At 38.5% G+C, this 16,872-nt stretch overlaps 1 protein-coding gene across 1 annotated transcript in view; it reads right to left on the bottom strand.

Annotated features, from left to right (window-relative positions):
* vap (RAS p21 protein activator vap) overlaps positions 1-16,872 on the bottom strand; it is a 186,945-nt gene that overhangs the window by 125,858 nt on the left and 44,215 nt on the right. The window contains exon 3 of the mRNA XM_070098485.1: positions 7,435-7,553. Coding sequence (XP_069954586.1) covers positions 7,435-7,553 — 119 coding nt within the window. The remainder of the gene's footprint in view (positions 1-7,434; positions 7,554-16,872) is intronic.

Raw genomic sequence — 16,872 nt, 5'->3', positions numbered from 1 at the left:
CTTCTGCTTTGTAAAAACCTCTCAAAAGCTACCTTTTTCTCTTTTATCACAACCTTTACTTCATCATTCCACCAATCACTCCTCTTTCCTCCTGCCCCCACCCTTCTATAACCACAAACTTCTGCCCCACATTCTAATACTGCATTTTTATAACTATTCCAACACACACTGTTAAAGTGTGAATAGTGGTGGTATAGTGGTGGTGGGTTCTGCCTCCACCACCACCACCACCACCACCACCACTATGTACAGCTTCTCTCAGTGGCCCTTATATTATATTATGACATATTTTATTCATTCTAGAGTATATATCATGTTTCTATGTTATTAATATTGTTTATTATATCATATTAGATGAACTGTGATAGATAAATAAGCTGTAGAGATGATATTAGCGTCATATTGAAGCATAATAAACTCGTCTCTCTCTCGCCTCCTACCTGTCTTCCATACACCAACAAGAGTCAGTAAAGGTAAGTGTGATGTTAAATGCTCATTTATCCATTTTATTTATGCTTTATATTTATTTGTCACTGTTTTCTGTATGTATATCTATATTTAATCTTTAAAAAAATATATTTTTTGCTAATATTTTTGGCTGTCTGAAACAGATTAATTGGATTTCCATGACTTCTTATGGGGAAAATTAATTCAGCTAAAGGCAAAATTAGTTAAAGGCAAGCTCTCTGGAACGGATTAATGCCGTTACCTAAGGGTCTACTGTACATCCTGAAGTCTACTCGACAGTCTTTTATCTACCAATACATAGTCCAACAAGCTACTGTCACTGCACCCTACATCATATCTTGTATACTTATTTTTCCTCTTTTTCTTAATATATGTATTACCTATAATTAAACCCCTTTCTATACAAAGTTTAATCAAAGGGTTCCCATAATCATTTATACCTGGCACCTGAAACTTACCTACCACACCCTCTCTAAATGTTTCTCCTACTTTAGCATAGAGGTCCCCTACCAAAATTACTCTCTCACTTGGTTCAAAGGTTACTATACATTTGCTTAACATCTCCCAAAATATCTCTGTCTCCTCTACACTCCTCTCTTCTCCTGGTGCATATACGCTTATTATGACCCACTTTTCGCATCCAACCATTATTTTAATCCACATAAGCCTTGAATTTACACATTTATATTCCCTCTTCTCCCTCCATAACTGATCCTTCAACATTATTGCTACCCCTTCCTTAGCTCTAACTCTCTCAGACACTCCTGACTTAATTTCATTTATTTCTTCCCACCGAAACTCCCCTACCCCCTTCAGCTTTGTTTCACTAAAGGCCAGGACATCCAACTTCTTTTCATTCATAACATCAGCAATCATCTCTTTCTTGTCATCCGCACTACATCCACGCACATTCAAACATCCCAGTTTTATAAAGTTTTTCTTCTTCTCTTTTTTAGTAAATGTTTACAAGAGAAGGGGTTACTAGCCCATTGCTCCCGGCATTTTAGTCACCTCATACGACACGCATGGCTTACAGAGGAAAAATTCTTTTCCACTTCCCCATGGACAATAGAGGAAATAAAGAAGAACAAGAGCTATTTAGATAAAAGAAAAACCAAGATGTGTGTATGCATATATATGCATGTGTGTATATGTGTGGTGTGGACTAAGTATATGTAGAAGTAACAAGATGTACCTGTTATCTAGCGTGTTTATGAGACAGAAAAAGGCACCAGCAATCCTACCATCATGTAAAACAGTTACAGGTTTCTGTTTCACAGTCATCTGGCAGGACGGTAGTACCTCCCTGGGTGGTTGCTGTCTACCAACCTACTACCTGGCCTGTTCAAGCCAAGTTGCCACTCTAGGCTCAGCCAGCCTGCCTGTGTGACCTCATCATTAGTGCCTGCATGTTCTGCTATCAACTATTTTCCATGACTTCCCCAGCAATGCAGTGACTTTTTTTTTTGTCTGGTCATTAATTTGTTTTATTTTAAAATTTTGCTAAGTGAGCACTTTGTGTTTTTATCAAGTCCCATTAAGTTGTACAATTAAGTGTGCACAGTATTCAGTTTTACCCCACTTTTGTCTTCAAGTCCCATTTTCTACAGTTGTTTTTTTTTGCTCAGTTATGTTTTTCCCACATTATAATGCTCAATTCTCCAGCTACGTGTTCAGTGTTCTTTGTTCGTGCATCTGTGTGCCAAAGCCGCAGCCAGCCATGTCTTGAAACACAAGTGTCATCAGCGTTTACAAGCAATGCTCACCTTGCTAACCAAACCATACCCCCGGCCGGGATTGAACCCGCGGTCATAGAGTCTCAAAACTCCAGCCCGTCACGTTAGCCACTAGACCAGCTAGCCACAATAAGATTTTTTATTTATTTATTTATTTATTAACAATTTGAGCACAAATACAGAGGTACAAAAAAATACAGATAAGAGCAGCATGCCAAAGCCACTTATATGCATAGCATTATGGGCTGGCTTAAAATTAACTTGAGATTAACTAAGCAATGATGAAATCAGTGATAAAACATTAATGTAAACAGATTACTATAAAGCACAAGTGAGTATTACAAAGACAGGTCATATGGTTGCATGCATTGTTGTACATTCAGTCGTATGGAGTATTCTGTTAGGTAGTGTATTTAAAAAATAATAAAGTTAGATTGGGTTTTAGGTTTAACATTTATGTGATATAATTGTGAGAAACATTTAAGATATACAATTTATAAGGTTCAGTTATTCAGTATTTATTTGGTTTTGGGTGAGTAAGTGATCTTTGAGAAGAGACTTGAATTTATAAACAGGTAGTGTTTCTTTTATATTTACAGGTAATGAATTCCAGATTTTAGGGCCTTTTATGTGCATTGAGTTTTTGCATAGTGTGAGATGGACACGAGGAACATCAAAGAGTGATCTGTGCCTTGTGTTATGGTCATGTGTTCTGTTGAGGTTGGCAAGGAGATGTTTGAGGGGAGGGTTAATATCAGAGTTAAGTGTTCTATGTATGTAATAGGTGCAGTAATAAGTATGGATGTTTTGTATGGTGAGTAGGTTTAGTGTATTGAATATTGGTGGAGTGTGCTGCCTGTAGTGAGAATTTGTTATCATTCTAACTGCAGCCTTTTGTTGGGTAATTAGTGGTCTGAGATGGTTAATTGTTGTTGAGCCCCATGCACAAATTCCATAGGTGAGATAGGGGTAAATAAGAGAGTGATATAGGACCAGGAGGGCTGACTGTGGAGCATAGTACCGTATCTTCGATAGTATGCCTACAGTCTTGGAAATTTTCTTAGAAATTTGTTGTATATGTGTATGAAATTTGAGTCTATTATCAAGGTGGATTCCTAAGAATTTTCCCTCTGTTAGCTTTGTGATAGGTGATCCATTTATCATTATGTTAAGAGGGACATCTGTAGCTCTGTTACCAAACTGAATGAAGTAGCTTTTGTCAATGTTTAGTTTAAGTTTGTTAGTCCTCATCCAGGTAGATATTTTCTGTAATTCGGTATTTACAGTATTGGCTAGCGTGACTGGGCTCGGGTGGGAGAAGACGCATGTAGTGTCATCTGCAAATAGTGTGGGTTTGAGTAATTGCGAAGCATTTGGTAGGTCATTTATGTATAGGACAAAGAGAAGAGGGCCAAGGACACTTCCCTGTGGGACACCAACTGTAATTGGTTGTGCAGAAGAGTTTGCCCCATTTGCGTACACATATTGGCTTCTGTTGCTGAGGTATGACTTGAGGTAGTTGAGGGAGTGCTCTCTTATACCATAGTGTGACAATTTTACATGGAGCAAGTCATGGTCAACTGTATCAAAAGCTTTATGTAAGTCAATGAAGATCCCCAGTGGGACTTCTTTTTTCTCTATTGCAGTGTATATATGTTCTAGCATGTGTATAATAGCATCATTAGTATTTTTATTAGGCCTGAATCCAAATTGGCAGGGGTTGAGTATGTTTTGGGAGATAAGGTAGGAGTAGATTCGTTTATGAATTAATTTTTCGAAGATTTTTGAGAGAGGGTGTAAGTTGGATATTAGCCTATAGTTATTCAACTCTGTTTGGTCTCCAACCTTTATGGATCGGGGTGACCCTTGCTATTTTGAGTACTGTAGGAAAGGTGGAGGATTCAATGGATTTGTTAAAGAGTGTTGCAATGATTGGTGATAGCACTTGTGACACTTTTTTGTATATAAAGGGTGGTAAGGTATTTAAATCTCCTGCCTTGTTTTTTAGTGCGTTGATAATAAGGGAGACTTCGTATGGGTTAGTCGGAGCTAGGAACAGTGTGTTCGGGTAGTTGCCGGTGAGGTAGTCATTTGGTGGGGTATCTGAGCTTGGGATTTTATTGGCAAGGTTTTGTCCTATAGTGGAGAAGAAATGATTGAGTCTGTTTGCTGTTTCTGTTGGTGGGAGTTGGGGTTCATCTGATTTTGCTAATTTTATTTCGCTATTTCGTGATATCTTTTTTGTTCCCAGAATTTCTGATAGGGTTTTCCAGGTCTTTTTTATATCACCTCGTAAGTTGGATAATCTGTTCTCATAATACAATTTTTTTGCCCTTCTTATCAGGCTGGTTAGGACTGACGAGTAACGTTTTGTTTGGTCTCTGGTTATGTGACCCATTCTGTACTGTTTTTCATATTGGTGTTTTGTATTTATGGATTTGAGAATGCTGGGTGTTAGCCAGGGACTGTTCAGTCTCTTAGCTGTCATCTGTTTAGTTTTTTTAGGGCAGTGCTTGTTATAGAGGTATTGGGTATTGGGTCAATGTTTGCTACTGCTGTTGTGAAGTTATTAATGGCTGCCTCATTGTGAAGTCTGAAGGTGACTTTAGTAGTGTCTTGGGGTAGTTTACCAAGAGTTGTTATGAGGAAAGTAGGGTAGTGGTCTGTCGTATTATCTGTAATTATGCCTGATTTTAAAGGGGATATGGTGTTGGTCCAGATGTGGTCAAGTAGGGAAACACTAGTCTCTGTAACTCTTGTAGGTTTTGTTACTGTTGGTAGCAACATACAGTTACTCATTGTGTTTGTGAATTCAGTAACATGTGGGTCCTGGTCTTGCAGGAGATTTATATTGAAGTCACCTGAGAGTAGTAAGTGATCTTTGTTCATGCGTGCATCAGTTATCATACTTCCTAGGTTTTGACTAAATTGGCTAATGTTTGACTGTGGAACTCTGTAGATGTTTATCAATGTGAGAGGTTTTTGTAGGTATTTGGATTTGAATTTGGCTATTATATATTCCCCATGTTCATCCCTTGTGCAAGTATTAGTGATACATTCTAGTTGGTCTGAGTAGTATATGGCTGTGCCACCCCCTTGTTGGTCTGGCCTACAGTTGTGTATGGCTGTGTAACCAGGAATGGCATAGACATCTGTACTATCAGGCTTTAGCCAGGTTTCAGTTAGTGTAATGATGGACATATTGGCATGTAAGGAATTTAGTAATGCTATGAGGTCATCGTAATGCTTGCTTAAAGATCTGATATTGTAGTTAAAGATAGTTATGTTGTTGTTGGCTCTGAGAAGTGCCTTTGATTGTTCTGCAGTGTAGTAATTACAGTAACTGTTTGATTCATTTAAGTCATTAAATAAGAGGTTGGTATCAGGATCAATGCTCGTAATCATAAGATTTGTAGTGAATATATAGTTAGAATTAAGTATAAAACAAAGTAAATAGTCTTAAGCTAAAAAATAGCACCTGAATTATTTAACAAATGTAAAATAATGAGCTAAGGTAGTTTTTTTTTTTTTTAAGCTAAAATAAAGGAGACAATATAAAAGGGACTAATACAAATAAAGTGATGATCAAATAATGGAGCTTGGGAATATGATAGTAGGTAGTACTATAAAGGTAATTCTTTAAAGTTAGAATTATAGTATAAAATTATAATATAAAAGGGACTAATATAAGTTGTGGTGAACAATAAAGTGGTAATCAAATAAATGAGCTCTGGAATATAATGGCAAAATTGTGAACTTATTCTACTTTAGCACCTGAGAATAGCACCTTGATTATTTTAACAATTGTGAATATATAAACTAGGGTAGTTATATAAAGCTAAAATAAAGGAGAAAATATATAAGGGACTAAAATTAAGTAATGGTAAACAAAGTTAAATGGACAGATGGTCACTATGAAATAATATTGGTTTAGGAGCAAGATCTGATTTGTAATATTAAATAAATTGAGCAGTTTATTGCACAATAAAAAGTAAAAAAAATGAGGTAGTTGGTACTAGCTAGCAAAAGATAGTTTTGGTACTTGCAAAAAAGTAATTGGAATATACACTAATTGCATACACAATGAAAAGTGACTAAAAAACAAGTAGTGATAAACAAAATTAAATGGACAGGTAAGAATAATGAATATTATTAATTTGGAGTAAGATTTGACTTGTAATTTAAAATTATGAGCAATTAATAGCAGTAAGAAAGAAGTATAGAGTATTGGAGGTAGTTGGCATTAGCTAGTGATTCATCCAACTAGGTATATTTCTACACCATAGGAAAGTTAGCACAGGCACCTCTGTGACCACAAAAGCAAGTTTTTACAGATGAATCTCCAGCTAGCGTGGCCGTGACGAACTCTAGCTCATGTCCCTTCACTGCCGTCAACATGACTCAAGAAATCGTAATGACACGATTGCAAACAAACTATACCCCTGGCCGGGATTGAACCCGCGGTCATAGAGTCTCAAAACTCCAGCCCGTCGCGTTAGCCACTAGACCAGCTAGCCACAATAAGATTCACAGCCACGCTAGCTGGAGATTCGTCTGTAAAAACTTGCATTTGTGGTCACAGAGGTGCCTGTGCTAACTTTCCTATGGTGTAGAAATATACCTAGTTGGATGAATCTTATTGTGGCTAGCTGGTCTAGTGGCTAACGCGACGGGCTGGAGTTTTGAGACTCTATGACCGCGGGTTCAATCCCGGCCGGGGGTATGGTTTGTTTGCAATCGTGTCATTACGATTTCTTGAGTCACCTTGCTCATAATCTTCCTTGCCATTCTCTCATCTCTCTCCTTTCCACAGAAGTCCTGCATTCTTCCCTGTGTTTTCTGTGTAAGTCTCATCACTCTAGCCCACACACTCACTTGTATCGTAGCCTGACGGCACCCCAGTCTCACTGTTGTTAATGGTACACTCACCTGTATCGTAGCCTGACGGCACCCCAGTCTCACTGTTGTTAATGGTACACTCACCTGTATCGTAGCCTGATGGCACCCCTCACCTGTATCGTAGCCTGACGGCACCCCAGTCTCACTGTTGTTAATGGTACACTCACCTGTATCGTAGCCTGACGGCACCCCAGTCTCACTGTTGTTAATGGTACACTCATCTGTATCGTAGCCTGATGGCACCCTAGTCTCCTACTGTTGTTAATGGTACACTCACCTGTATCATAGCCTGATGGCACCCCAGTCTCACTGTTGTTAATGGTACACTCACCTGTATCGTAGCCTGACGGCACCCCAGTCTCCCACTGGAGTGATGCCAGTCAATGGGTGCCATTCTTCTACTTCTTCACCATTTTGTAGTGTGTTGAGCTCCACCATGACCTCAGCTACCTGCAAGTTAACTCATACTAAACTTCCTTCTCTTCTAATTTGCAATACAATCAATATTCAATTCTACAGTTTACGAACACAAGAAGGAAGGAGCACTGCTGCAGGCCTACTGGCCCATGCTAGGCAGGTCCAAGTTACACCCACTTATAAGAAGAAAGGAGCACTGCTGCAGGCCTACTGGCCCATGCTAGGCAAGTCCAAGTCACATCCACTCGTAATGAATAAGACACATGTCCAACATCTGAGTATTTTTGCTTGTAGACGTTTTACCATCCAGTGACCATCACTACAATACATGGACATAATATGAAGACTATAGAAACAAATACAGAAGACAGTGGAATGAGGTAATCAGTCCCTCAGCTTACGAGCAAGTGATGAGCACTGTAGCCTTGAAGAATCTGAAGCACAGGCAGGAAGATCAGTGTTTATATACTGAAGTCAGATGAGGTGCAACAGACAAATGCACTGTCACTGGTAGGTGGAACTCCCTAGTGGGACTTGGGCCGGGAGTTAGCAAGTAGATTGTGGTGATGTCCTCTGTGTTAAGATTCCATGATGATGATGCGCCTGACAAGTTGTATATCGTGGTATTCCACCACTGACTCATGCTTGTGTAACAGCTCATGTTTTCAACAGAGGAAAATGAACAAAGCTTCACTCATTCAGCTGCATACACATGAGTATATTACTTGATCTTGGCGGGCAGCATGAAAACCTTTGGCGGGCAGCAGTTTGTCCACCCATCCTAGGCTGAAGGACTAATTACCTCATCTTTCACTGTCTACTGTATAGATTTTTAGTCTTTACCTTATTATGTTCATGGATCGTAGTGATAAACTCACTGGATGGTGAAATATCTACAAGTAAAGATGCCCAGATGTTGCACATGTGTCTAATTCATCATCTTGTCAGTACTCAATATCACTGATACACATCCACTCACGTACTTGCCATTTCCTACTGAGGCAGGGTGACCCAGAAAAGAAAGAAAAACCCAAAATATATTCATATTTAGTAAGACGTTAATGTGAATTCTTCTACAATCACAGCCTAGCGTGAAGCCAGACTTAACTGCCTGATCACATAGGCTGTGCTGCAAGCAGCTTGCAGGCTTACAATGTAATCACAATATAGTTAATTTGATTCTAATTACAAGAACTTATCTAGTCTCTTAATATAATAATTATCTCTCACGACACAGTCTCAGACCAGTTTTATCATGTTATCATCACTCTCAAGACAGTCTCAGATGAGTAAGTTTCATCATGTGATCATCACTCTGATTAGTAGAGAAAATCTGAGTACAAGAACATTTTAAGAGACACAGAAAAATGAAATATATTGCCTCCAGCAGCAAACATTCATATAAAACCACCACAGTTGGAAATTTCCTATCCAACTAGATGACCTTGTCCAAGACTGGGGTTCAGGATCACAATATCCTAGACTGGCAATGTATGAGATATATGTTACCATTCAACTTCAAATAATACAATGCTAAGTAACTAAGTTCTAATTTCAGTATGCCTGAAATACTCTGCATGGTCAGGGGACTTACAAAATACAGTACAGCCTCTCCTCACTTAACGGCAGAGTTAGGTTCCTAAGACCCCGTCAGTAAACGAATTCGCCGTTAAACAAGGAGCATACTATAATGAAAGTGTATTTGTGTCAGCCATCTTTGATATTGTTTAAATCTCACCTTTACACAATTTATAACATTTTTGGTATATTTTTAAATGTTTATACAGTAATGTACCATATACTGTAATAAACAGAATTGAGGAAATCGGCTCTAATATACATTATTTAGGTATAAACACTGGTCAGAGAGCTCGTCATAAGTCTGAGGCGTCAGTAAACGAGTAAGTCGCTGAGGAGAAGCTGTATAAGAAATATCACATAATTTTGTAACAATTATGTACATTTTGAAAATAAATTTCATTTGATTTGTCTGTGTTTCTTGATGTTTCACTTGAGAAGTCAGTGTCAGTGTTTATGTACAGTAGGGCTCCACTTATACGGCAGGTTAGGTTCCAGGCTACCGCCGTAAAGCGGAAATCGCCGTAAAGTGGAACACCTCTTTTCTCCACTTATAAATGCATACAAATACTAGATAACAAGTTTACACTAACATATATTATGTTAGTAAGTTTATTCAGATATACACAAATGTAGTTATATAGATTATCATACATAGCAGCATATGTGTAAAGTACCTAGGATAACCCAAAAAACATCAGACAGTGTGACTAATTTCCATTGGGGTTAGCAGTAGAACTAGGCATTAAAAAACAAAAAGTAAAATACACATATAGTACACTCATTACTTACCTTAAAATATTTGTAGTCTTAATCTAGGGTGAGACAAGTAGTATTTATTGTAAGAAATCAAGTGTAGTATGTATGGTAGTCAGCCGGGCTACCATACCAGGCCAACCCACCCACACATAATACTGTTTAGCATTTAACCCCTTGACTGTCGCAACCCCCAATCCTGAGGTGTCTCCTGGTGTCGCAAAATTTAAAAAAAAAAAAATATATTATTTTTTCTTATGAAATGATAGAGAATCTTTTCCCGATTGTAATGACACCAAAAAAACGAAATTTGATGGAAAACTGACGGAATTACGTTTTCGCGAAGTTAGCGACCTTGGCGATATTTACAAATCAGCGATTTCGCCCACTTTGAGCCCTATTTTCGGCTAATTCCATTGTTCCAGTCAACCAAACTCATAGCTATTTCTTTAGAACTCGGTTCTTTCTATCGATTGAGTACAAGAAACTGCCCATTTACCAATTTCAACTACCCAATAACGTGGTCAGAAATTTGCAATTTGGCCAATTTCACGAAAATTAAAAAATATGACAATTTCAAAGTAAGGTCCAGAATGAACAATGCAGACATTCCTGGCTCTAAAATAACATTTTCTTTGTTCATCAGTCATGTCTCCAGGCCTCTCTGATATTACTCTTGCTTTCTATTTTGAATTTTTATTCAAACAAAAAATAGAAGATTTACTATTATGCAGAGTATTCCAATACTGTAATAATTGTATAAATAACATCAACCCATTCATGACTGCATATCAGAATGGCTAGTTTGACATTTATTGGACAATGATATCATTTGTTTACTTTCGAACATCGGCAAAAATCAAACATTTCCCGTACTTTGAGCTCCATTTCCAGGTTCTTTTTATAGTAAAATCAATCAAAATCATCTCTTTTTCTATAATATGTTTTCCATTCTATCAAACGAGACCAAGAAAACGAGAATACAACCATAAATACTTTCGAAAATAGACCACAAAGTCGGCATTTTAATTAAAAAAAATGGTCGGAGTTTTTTTTTTCTCATTATGCACGACGTGCTCCAGGATTTTTTTTATGTGGTGCACACTGACCACACAGACCCATTCACTCACATGTGGGCCTACCAGCTTTCTCCTGCTTGATTTGAAGCCGCTAGAATTTATGAGTATATATACGTCAAACACGGTACCTCGTAAAACGTATATATACGGCTGCGACAGTCAAAGGGTTAAGCATCCCAGAGCGATAAAATGCATATACATATGCATATACAGTTCACTCATGACTTACCTTAAAATATTTGTAGACTTAATGTAGGGTAAGAGGCGAGTAAACGAGATAAAACAAATAAATGAGAGAAAGAGAATGAGTGCATGAGAGAGGTCACTCATGGAGTTATGTAAACAAACCAGGCGAATGTGAGTTATGTAAACAAACAAAGTGTACACATCTGGTTTGTGTACAAGTTACATTGTGTACAAGTTGTCTCTACATTGATACGGTAGAATAAAGAGGAACACTCCCATTCTCATATAACACCAATTTTTAGAAGAAATGGCGCTCTGTGTGAAGGCATACGAAAGGAATAATTTTCTACAGTTACCCCCAGTAAGACATTTTCTCTTATGTTGGACTAGAGAAAACGTTTTTCTTGCCGTCACTTGTACAAGTTGTCTGGCTCCCACATCTCATATTTATGTTTATTTATTCTACTGTGGGGTGTATTTATCATTTTTATATGTTATGTATTGTGTTTATTATATAATTTTGAAAAAATATCATAGCTGGATTAATAAAAATGTGTATATTAACGTAATATATGACATTTAATGAGACTCGGTGATTATTATTATTATCATTACTAATATGGCGTCACTTGTATAAGTTGTCTGGCTCCCACATCTCATATTTATGTTTATTTATTCCTCTGTGGAGTGTATTTATCATCTTTATATGTTATGAATCATGTTTATTATACAATTTTGAAAAAAAAAAAAAAAAGATGGATTAATGAAAATGTGTATATTAACGTAATATACGACATTTAATAAGACTCGATGATTATTATCGAGTACAGTGGTCCCTCGATAATAGTCGGGCTCGACAGTCGTCCCTTTCGAAAATTGTCGCGTTATTTTAGTCCAAACATTGGCTCGCAAATGGTCGGTTGAATTGCTAATCGGCGATCGTCCTGGACGCGTACTCACGGCTCAGAGCCACCTCGGCCTCCCTTCCCAGCCAGTGAGCCATTGTTTACCCGTGAGCAACAGTCCCCTCACGTGTTCATACGAAATATTTCATAATATTCCATTCATTTTAGGGCTTGCAAGTGCTAAATAAGCTACCATGGCTCCAAAGAAAGCTCCTAGTGCCAAGCCTTTGATAAAGAAGGTGAGAAATATGATTGAATTTAAGAAAAACATCATAGAACAATATGAAAGTGGCATATGTGTGGCCGAACTGGCCAGGATGTATAACAAATCACGTACAACCATATCTTCCATCGTGGCCAAGAAAAAGGAAATCAAGGAAGCTGTTGTTGCAAAGGGGGTAAATATGCTGACAAAAATGAGATCACCAGTACTCAAAGAGGTTGAGAAGTTATTATTGGTGTGGATAAACGAGGAGGAGGAGGAAGGAGGAAGGAGGAAGGAGGAGGGAGAAAGATGGAAGAAGGTGCTTTCTTCAGAAATTAAAGAGATTTTTGAAATGTGGGGTAGGATGGAAAGATTTATGGAGAAACATCACCCTGAGAAGGATGTTGCAAGCCATATTGGCAACTTGTACAGTGAGAGTCTTGGCCCATTTTAGGGAAGTTTTAAAGAGACGCCAGAAACAGAGCTCTCTGGACACTTTTTTTGGCGAGACAGGACTCCAGTGACTCTCAAGCTGGTCCTAGTGACATTAAGAAACAGAGAAGAGAAGTAACCCCAGAAAAGCAATTGGTACCTGAGGTGTTGACGGAAGGGGATTCCCCTTCCAAACAGTAATCCAATCTCTCTCCTCCTCCAGTCTCGCATACACTAAGAAGAATCACCAATAAAGGTAAGCGTTATGCTGTTAATGTTTCATTCATCACGTCCCATTGTATTGTTTATGTACTACATCTATATTTCATGTAAAATATTTTTTTGTTTTAATACTTCTGGGTGTCAGGAACGGATTAATTTTATTTACATTATTTCTTATGGGGAAAATTGATTTGAAAATCGTCTTTTTCGATAATTGTCGCACTTCCAGGAACGGATTAGCGATGATAAACGACGGACCACTGTATTTTTTTTTTTTTATCACACTGGCCGATTCCCACCAAGGCAGGGTGGCCCAAAAAAGAAAAACTTTCACCATCATTCACTCCATCACTGTCTTGCCAGAAGGGTGCTTTACACTACAGTTTTTAAACTGCAACATTAACACCCCTCCACTGTATTATCATTACTAATATGGCATCTTGACACATAAGACACTCTTACTGATTTTAATGTGTACCTGCATGCCAGCACAGTGTGTAAGTTTATTTAGGTACAGGTATACATAAGTATACAGGTACCATCCGACTTACGACCAAGCTTGGTTGCGACCAACCGGTTGTAAGTAAAAATGGACGTAAGTTGAACCTTTGAAAATTGCCAACATACTGGGTAGGACATAATGTCAAACCTTTCCTATATAAACTACCTACATAGTACTGTAATGTAATGTACAATCATTATTTCATTTTTTACCATAATTTACTTCTATTGTTATATTTTAATTATTTATGTACTGTATATAATGTATACATGGTAGTGAACTGTATTGTAAATTTTACATCGCATACAGTATCATATGTTACTGTTATCTTTATGTATTGTCAACACAGAGGAATGGGAGAATACCACTGGTAGTGTCATCCTGCCAGAATGTAGTATAACCTATACCCTTAACCTATACCCTAAGTAAAGAGAAATAACTCTGGAACATGTGTAATACATAGCTGGCTGGCTGGCTGGCTGGCTGTCCGGGTGGGTGAGTGGGTGGCTGACTGAATGTGGCTGTCTCTCTCTCTGTATCTCTATCTCTCTCTCTCTCACAGGTACACGTAAGTGAAGTTATACATAGTATAAATTACCTAGAATAACCCAAAAAATCCAGACAAAGTGCTATACAGTGGATCTGTGCTCCAGTGCCCTAAATTAATAATAATATCAATAATTATTATTATTATTATTATTATTATTACAATAATACATTTTTTTTTTTAACAAGTCGCCCGTCTCCCAACGAGGCAGGGTGACTAATATGCGACTAATATGTACTAATATTAATAATAATATTATTATTAAACTATAATATAATAATCGTGTCATCTCATTACTTACCTTAAAATATCTGTAGTCTTAATGTAGAGTGAGAGGTGAGTAAACAAGATTAAATGAATAAACATGAGAGAGAATGAGAGTAGAAGCTTCACCAGTTATGTAAACAAACGTTGTTGTTCTTGTTACCAGCCTGGACACAAATGGTTTTTGTTCACTCTGTCAAGGCGACCAGAAAAACATCTCATATTTGTTAATTTATATGTTCATATGTTATGCAGCATGTTTATTAAATAATTTTGAAAAAGAAATCATAGATGGATTAACCAAAATGTCTACATCAACGTTTTATACACATTTAATGCGCCTCAGTGATTATTCTTGTGTTATTATCATTATTAATATGGCATCTTCAAGACCAACTACACTCTTAACCCTTTCAGGGTCCGTCCCGTAGATCTACGGCTTCACGTTGAGTGTCCAAACCGTAGATCTACGCCAAAATTCTATCGCCGTCAAATTTAGCGCGAAAACGCTCATAGGCCTACATGTGAGAGAACGGGTCTGCGTGGTGGGTGTGCGCCATAAACAAAAAATCTAGGCGCCCGCATAGCATTGTGGGAACGCCGGCTCAGTTACCCTTGTTCACCATGCCTCGTCGCAAGTCAGCTCTCACTAACCGGAAAATTGGGACTCTCCTCTTCCTATCTGATAGTTCTGACACTGATGGAAGTGGAAATGAAGACGAATTCTACGGCTTTGATCAGTTAGTGACCGAAAAGAATGACCAGGATATCGATAATAGTGCAGAAAACCCTGACGATCCTCAACCTTCTACCTCTGGTGTGGGCACTCGTGACTCACGGTCGGTTGTTCCTCATCGCAAGAGAAAACTAATATTTTCGCGTGGCCAGGCCTCTGACTTCAGTAATGATGATGACAGTGACGTGGACTGTGATTTTATTGCGCTCGACGATCATTCGAGTAGTGATAGTGAGGAATCATATTCACCAGTGAAGCGTCGGTATGTTCGCCGCCGCATGCGCTCGGGTAGTGTACCCTATGCTGTGCCCAGGGGACGGAGTACATCCCGGAGTACATCCCGTGGCCCAACACCAGTTTTAGGTAGTGATAGTGAGGATGATGTGGCTACACTTGGCATGGATAGACCACAGGCATCAGTGGATGGTGTTAGTGGTGATGGTAGTGGCACCGCCATGCGTGACTCACCAGGCCATGCTGGGACCCACGCTGCTGACTCGTCAGTTCAAGGACAAAGCGGAGCGCCAGCCACCAGCCCACCACAACCACAACCACCCGCACAACCAGCCAATGATGTCCAGTATCCACCAGAAAACCATATGTGGGATTGGCAGCAAAATCCCAATTTTGTTCCCAAGCCTCACCACTTTGATGACTCTCAAAGTGGAATTCTACCTACTTGTCCCCTTGGAACCACAGCCAATGAACTGGAATTCTTTGAATTATTCTTTGACCAGCCATTGATGGAAATTATTGCCAGGGAAAGTAATAAGTATTTTGAGTACACCACGGCAAATACGATCTTATCACCACAGTCAAGACTACACAGGTGGAAAGAGACGACTGTTGCAGAAATGTATTTGCTTTTTGCAACAATAATGCTTATGCCTCACGTCTATAAGCATAATATAAAAGCATACTGGTCCACAGATCGGCTAATTTCTACCCCGGTCTTCAGTGAAATAATACCAGTGAACAGGTTTATCTTACTGTTACGTATGTTGCACTTCTCTGACAAAACCAGGCCTGACAGAAGTGACAGGTTATACAAGATTAGAAATGTTTTCATGTATCTCAAACAAAAGTTCAGCATATACTTTTATCCATTCAAGAATCTTGTAATTGACGAGTCTTTGATTTTGTTCAAAGGTAGACTGTCATTCAAGCAGTATATACCGAGCAAGAGGAAACGCTTTGGTATAAAACTGTTTGTACTTTGTGATTGTGAAAGTGGCCTGGTGTTGGATATTGTTGTATACACGGGTAGTAAAACATTGAAAGATACCAAGATGTTATTGGGTATCTCAGGTGACGTAGTGAGAAACATGATGGCACCTTATCTTGGTAAGGGGCATACATTATATACCAATAACTGGTACACAAGCCCATTACTCAGTGATTTCATGCGAGTGAACAAGACAGATGTGTGTGGCACAGTGCGTTCTAATCGTAAACACATGCCCAGGCTCAACGCAGGTGCTCGTGGTGATGACGTGCAGGTGTTTACTGCCAATGACATCATGGCATTACGGTGGCATGACAAACGAGATGTCACATTGTTGACAACCAATCACCGTAATGAAATGCAAGACAGTGGCAAAGTTGATCGAGTGACTAATGAACATATTCGAAAACCAGTGACAGTGATTGATTATACACAAAACATGCGCTTGGTTGACAAATGTGACATGCACATTGGTTTTGTTGACTGTATTCGTAAGAGTTACAAGTGGTACATGAAACTTTTCTTCCATCTCATGGACATTTCAATGCTCAATGCATATAATATGTACCAAATAAAGACTGGCAACAGACCACCGTATGGTGAATTTTGTTTGTCTGTTGTCAGACAACTCATAATGAAGTACCAGGTAAGAACACCTGCTATACAACACGGTCCTCGAATTCCTCAGGATATACCCAAGCGTTTGAAGAGGGAA

This window comes from Cherax quadricarinatus, chromosome 62 (assembly GCF_038502225.1).
Source record: "Cherax quadricarinatus isolate ZL_2023a chromosome 62, ASM3850222v1, whole genome shotgun sequence".
NCBI classification, from domain to species: domain Eukaryota; kingdom Metazoa; phylum Arthropoda; class Malacostraca; order Decapoda; family Parastacidae; genus Cherax; species Cherax quadricarinatus.
The sequence above is the reverse complement of the archived record's forward strand: the minus strand, read 5'-3'. Positions and strand labels throughout refer to the sequence as shown.